This window comes from Micromys minutus (genome assembly GCF_963924665.1).
Source record: "Micromys minutus genome assembly, chromosome: 18".
Classification (NCBI taxonomy): domain Eukaryota; kingdom Metazoa; phylum Chordata; class Mammalia; order Rodentia; family Muridae; genus Micromys; species Micromys minutus.
Window position 1 is genome coordinate 3,785,983 of NC_137953.1, and position 6,079 is coordinate 3,792,061.

General features: G+C 51.5%; 1 protein-coding gene across 1 annotated transcript in view; it reads right to left on the reverse strand.

Annotated features, from left to right (window-relative positions):
* DYSF (dysferlin) overlaps positions 1 to 6,079 on the reverse strand; it is a gene marked incomplete at its 5' end in the record, with an annotated part of 142,399 nt that overhangs the window by 135,448 nt on the left and 872 nt on the right. Inside the window, 2 exons of the mRNA XM_080932124.1 lie at positions 14 to 128; positions 5,590 to 5,695. Of these exons, the coding sequence (XP_080788250.1) occupies positions 14 to 128; positions 5,590 to 5,695 (221 nt within the window). The remainder of the gene's footprint in view (positions 1 to 13; positions 129 to 5,589; positions 5,696 to 6,079) is intronic.

Below are 6,079 nucleotides of genomic sequence, written 5' to 3' on the forward strand. Positions count from 1 at the left end.
TTGGGTTCCTCACCAGCCACCAGGTCCATGTCAGGCAGCGTCGGGGAGGGTGCTAGGGAAGCAGGCGGTGGGAACAAGGGCACAGCTCCTGGGGGTGGTGTGTAGGACACCTGCAGGACCAGAGAGGCCTAGAAGAGATAAGTTGGTAACACGTAAGTACAAAGAAGAAACGACCCCTTCCTCTAGCTTCCTTTCCAGTCTCCAGTCCCTCTCTAAGGCATTTGGCTCTGACAGGATCAAGGCTGCAGGGGGCGGTAGTGAAGCCACCCAGGAACCTGCAAGTACGACCAGGCAGGAACTGGTGCATTGGCTTGGGTCAGGTGTCCCCATTCAGATGTGTGACACTGGACAAGTTGTGTAAGCTCACTCAGACTCCATTTCCGGTAAAAGGGGGGTTGCCAGGGCGACAGGTCTCATGAGGCCGAAATTGGATGAGGGATGCCGAACCTCCTACAGGATTTGTCTAGTTCTTAGAGGAAGTCCCTCAACTTTTCTGCTCACCAGGCCCCACCCCATGCAGACGGCTCAGCTTGGTTTTGCTCCAGCTGCCGCTTATACTGGAGAAGTCTGGGGGGGGGGGGTCACCACCTGCTTCCCCTGTTCCCTCCTAGAAGCCCTGCCACTACCTCATCTTCAGACAAGAGACAATGGTCACACTTCTCATGTGGGCAGGGAAGGCTGCCCGGGGTCACACTTCACCTCCTCCCTAGCAACTCCACTGTCCATAGGGAGCGAAGGGTCTGCGTCCTAGAGAAGCCAGAAGCTCGCAAGACTCCAGCCTGGCAGCTTGAGGCTGTCAGAGTCCCAGGGTCAAAGGAAGACTTTTTGGAAAAGCCCAAATAAAAGGAGGGTGTGGTGGTAGACTTCTGAAATACCAGGACTTGGGAGGTGGGGCTGGAGAGCCAGGAGTTCAGGGTCATCCTCGGCTACATAAGAGGCTCAAGCCCAGCCTGAAAATACAAGAATTTATCTCTCACCTTCCCACCCCTCCCAGATCCAAATAATAAGTGCTCCATTTTAGAACATACAAAACCTCTTTCAATGGCACCACCTAGGAGACAAGCCTTAGGCATGCTTGGGAGCGGGTACAGCCACTCTGGGTGTGTCTGAGAGGGACTGTGTTGATTAGGTTGGTTCAGTACAAAGAGGAACAAAAAAGGTGGATGTCATTGTTCAATGGGATTGGGTGGGGAGAGAGAGAGAGAGAGAGAGAGAGAGAGAGAGAGAGAGAGAGGAGTAAAAACATTATCCATCCATCTCTGCTTCTTTGGTGTGACCAGCAGCTTCAAACTCTCGCTGCCTTGACCTTGCCGGGAGGAACTGCCTCTTTAACTGTGAGCTCAAACAAGCCCTTCTTCCCTTACATTGCTTTTGTCAGAGTCTTTTTATCACAGCACCAGGAAAAGAAACTGAGACAAACCCAGGAGGAAAAATAATGTAACAGAACTCACCAGTGTGCATCCTGTGTGGATATAATCCCCTCTACCTTTCTAAGATTTACTTGTGTTTACTTTATATGTACAGCTGGTGTGTGTGTGTGTGTGTGTGTGTGTGTGTGTGTGTGTGTGCACTCTGTATATTCAGTGCCCACAGAGGCCAGAAGAGGCCGTTGGAAACCCTTGGACTGGAGTTACAGATAGCCGTGAGCTGCCATGTGGGTATCTAGGTTCCAAGGAAAAGCAGGCAGTGCTCTTAACCACCGAGCCATCTCTCCAGCCCCTCCACTTCCGTCTTTAAACAAGTAGTTAGCTCAGAATTAGGCAGTCGGCATTTTCCACAATTTGAGCAAATCCTTTACAAATGTTTGCCAATGTAATCTCCATCTGAGTGGCCTGGCAGGAAATACTGGAATAATGGCGAGACTTCAGTAGTGAGGAGGATATTCTGACTCCTGGGGCACCTGCCCTGAGGTTGAGAAGCTGACAGCTCCCACTGTATCTCAGACTTGTATCCTCTGGACCAAGGATGGAAAACAGACTAACAAAGGCAGGACTGCCAACAATTCAGGCTCAGAACACTGAGGAAGGAGCTCAGAGGCAACTGGCACCCTTTCAACACCAAATTCAAGGATCCCATGTAACTGGCCCTGCATGGCTAGAGGCTACCACCAGGTGGCGCCACTTGAGCAGCGAGTATTAATTTTGTCAGCGGGTAACTTGAAGGGAACCAGCTTTCTAGGCCCCAATGCCCTCCCTCCTATGACTGATGAACCACTGGGGCTCTTTGGAGAAATAACTGATTGTGCAAAATAAGCCTAGACTATCTTTTTGTTCCTGGAAAGTCTCGGTAAATTACAGAAACACAGGGCTCAGAAGTTAAGAGCCCTTGCTGGTCTTCCAGAAGAAACCAGGTCCCAATAACATGCATGAAGCCCCAGGCACATGCTTATGTTACCACAGCATGGATGGGATGGAGACAGGCAAGCCCCTGAAGCCCACCAATCGACCAGCCACATCCATGATCTCCAGGTTCAGACCCTGGCTCAAAATATCAGACGGCGAGAGAAAGCTATCTCAGCCTCAACCTCTGGCCCCCAGTGCTGTGCACAGACACATGGGAACAAGTATACACAACACACACACACACACACACACACACACACACACAACTGACTAGCCCCCAGGAGGTCTGTGAGCTGGGTGACATCTATGTTAATATTGTGTCCATGCCTTTGAAAGGAATGCTATGGAGAAGGCCTTTAACTCAAAATACATACTCTGGCACCCAGGGTGGTGGCTGGGCATTGGTGACATGGTCTCAAGTGGCCCAGGGCACAGAGTGGCCCAGGACACAGGGTGGTTTGGACCACTCTTCTTAGGAGCTTCGCTTTCCTATTCTCTGACAGAATCTTTCACTGTGTTGTTCTGTGTTCTATAGACGTAAACCATCAAACTCAGCTTCTTTGTTGTTGTTGTTGTTGTTGTTGTCGTTAGTGGTGGTGGTGATGGTGGTTGTGGTGTGTGTGTACAAGTGTGGGAGCACATGACTATGTGTGTATAAATGTGGGTGCATACAAATGTGTGTGTGCATGCATGTGTGTGCGTGTGCACACGAGTGTGAGTCAAAGTCATTCGGAGCTATCATGTCTCAGGATCCATCGATCTTGTTTAAGAGTCTCACTGGCCAGGGGTTCACTCGTGAGGCTAGACTAGTCAGTAAGCCCAAGGGATCGACCTGGCTCCGCCTTCCCCATGCTGACTGTCACACTGCGCCTATCTTACTCCATGCTGGTTGGGGGACTGAAACTCAGGACCTTGAGATGGCAAGGCAAGCGCTTTATTGACTGCGCCAGCTCCTCAGCCCTGCTTCTACGCTTAAATCAAAATAAAAGATCAGAGCCAGGCGGTGGTGATGCGCACCTTTGAGCCTAGCACTGGGGAGACAGAGGCAGGGCACCCCTGGGGGTGAGATAAAAAACGTGATGGGAGAGGGTCGCCTGTGCTATTTCCATAGGCCTCAGTGGAGCTAAACAAAGCCTACACCCACCACACTGGTTCAGGGTCAGGCCTGGTGCAAAAATGAAATATAAAGGCATTTATTAAAAATATTCTCTAGAACTTCAAGACAGTAGCAGCAGAGAGTCAAATCGAGCTCAGGGCCCTTTGGAGCCATGCCTGGGAGGGATGCCTGCTTGGGCCAGTCCAGACCAGCTCGCCACTGACAACAGACTGACAGCCCTGCCTGATGTGTTTTGCTTACCAGCTCCCCCATTAATTTAAGCATTTGGGTTTGTTTGTTTGCTTGTTTGTTTGTTTTCAGTAGATACTGTGTGCAACTGCTAGAGGTCAAAAGTGCTAGGGACACTGGAGGTGTCCCCTCAGAAGCAAACGACTTCTGCCCAGCAGCACAGGCCCCAACAGGAAGCCCCAGCTCAGAGGTTCTTTCCACCTGTCATGCTGCCCCAATACTGCAGGGGATACAGTTAGAGAGGAGAAAGCTGCTCCTGTACCTTTGCTAAGTGAGGGCTGCATCCCAGGCAGCAGGGGCGTGGGGGGCTCCTAACCTCTCCCCACCTCTGTGCAGACTTAGCCAGCAGCTCCTCAGCAGGGCCCAGCCCTCCTCTCCCGTTCACCGCATTCTGACTCTCACGTATTCATCTAAGAGTCTCTGTGAAGGATTGTCTATCTCAGGCTCCGCGGGCAATGGAGAGGAGGCAGCGGGTTCTCAGCTAGTGAGCGCGAAGTGCAAACGGAATATGGCAGCCAGGCCAAGGGCAGGGAGAGGGCAGGTGATTTCCAGCCTGCCTCAGCCCCGTGCGCAGAAACCAGGCTGAAAGGGTCTATCCCAGGGCACAATGAGTTTGGAAGGAGCAAGTGTCGTAGGCGCTGGAGGCTGGAGTGAAGAAATGTAGATATCTTGACAGGGAAGTAAGACCTTTGGTTGAAGGCTATAGGGAGGAAGCTGCTTCAATCTGGAGGATAACTGGAGAGCAGCAGACACGTCTCCTGACTCCAAGGGCTGCTTTTGACAGAAAACTTGATATCTCTTAGCTCCTTTGGGCCTTAGGCTGCAGACCCAGCTAGGAGTCTCCTCAGGGTCCCTAAGGAGTCAGCTGCAAATGGCACCGGAGGCCTCCTAGACTATTGTAGTGTTAGCTAACTGCAGAGCTCAAAACGGAGGCAAGAGGTGACACAGGAGGTGACTGAGACCATTTCAGAAAACACTACATAAAGCAACCCCTGTTGATCTCTTTTTCCAGTAAGGACCCAGTATTGTCCCATTCAGCCTAGCCCAAATGAATCCCAACCTGACTTCCTTAACCAGTCAAAAGCACGCGCATGCATGCACGCACACACACACTCACACACACACTCACACACACACACACTCACACTCACACACACACTCACACACACTCACACTCACACACACACACACTCACACACACACACACACTCACACACACACACACACACACACACTCACACACACACTCATTCATACAGCCTGTCTGTGAGGGCTGACAGCTCACAGCCCTGCAGGTCTCACTGGGAAGAAGGATGTCGGGATCATCAGTGACCCTGTGCATCCCGTCATGTAGGCAGACCCAGAATTCTAGTGACCAGGAAGAAAGAACCCTGAAGGGTATATTTAGACCACTAAAAATAACAGGAGGCCAGCAAGGAGGATTGGGAATGGGTCGTGTGGTCTAAGAGAGCATGGGAAAGCTGGGGGAGGGGTAGACAGACCAGAGAGGAAAAGGAAGGGGTCCTGACTGTCCCCAGGTGGGCAGGGAGCGTTGTCTGCCTCCCTCCCCTGGTGACCTGTGACCCAGATGACTCAGATATTCCCTATCTGGAAAATGGAGCTGGCAATGAAGAAGGGCAGTCTGCCAGGCACACTGAGGAAGCCAGTCAAGGCTGACTGGAGCACAGGACAGGAGGTGACCGAGTGGGCTAGACTCAGAAGTAGTCAAGTAGGGGCGTGGCAGGCTTCGCTGAGCCCTGCAGGTCCCAACCATGAATGTCTTCCAGCACCCTAACCTATAGCCAAGGGAGAGCCAGGTTTGGCTCCCAGGACCTGGTCCCTGGCATAAGACACAGGGCCCCAAACAAAAGCTGGCTATGGACAGGGAGTCCAGACATTTACCCCCGTGGGTTGCTGCTTGGAGTCCAGCAGAGGTGCGTTGAAGCTGGCCGACAGGCTGGGGGTGGCAAGGACCTCCTGGAGTGGGATCTTGGCTTCCCCCAGGAACCTGAGAAGACAAAGAAGTCCAAGGATGAGAACCAGCCTAATGTGCCTGGCTCTTCTCTTACCTCCTCCACTGCCCAGTTAGAGTCAATCTACCTAGGACTCCAGTTCCCTCAGCTTCTCTTGTATTCATGGTACCATGAGTGTCATGTTCCCATGTAAGATGGTTCCCATGGTAACATGCTCCATGTAAGATGGTTCCCATAGTAACATGCTTCCATATAAGATGGTTCCCATAGAAACATGTTCCATGTAAGATGGTTCCCATAGTAACATGTTCCATGTAAGATGGTTCCCATAGAAACATGTTCCATGTAAGATGGTTCCCATAGAAACAGTTCCATGTAAGATGGTTCCCATAGTAACATGCTCCATGTAAGATGGTTCC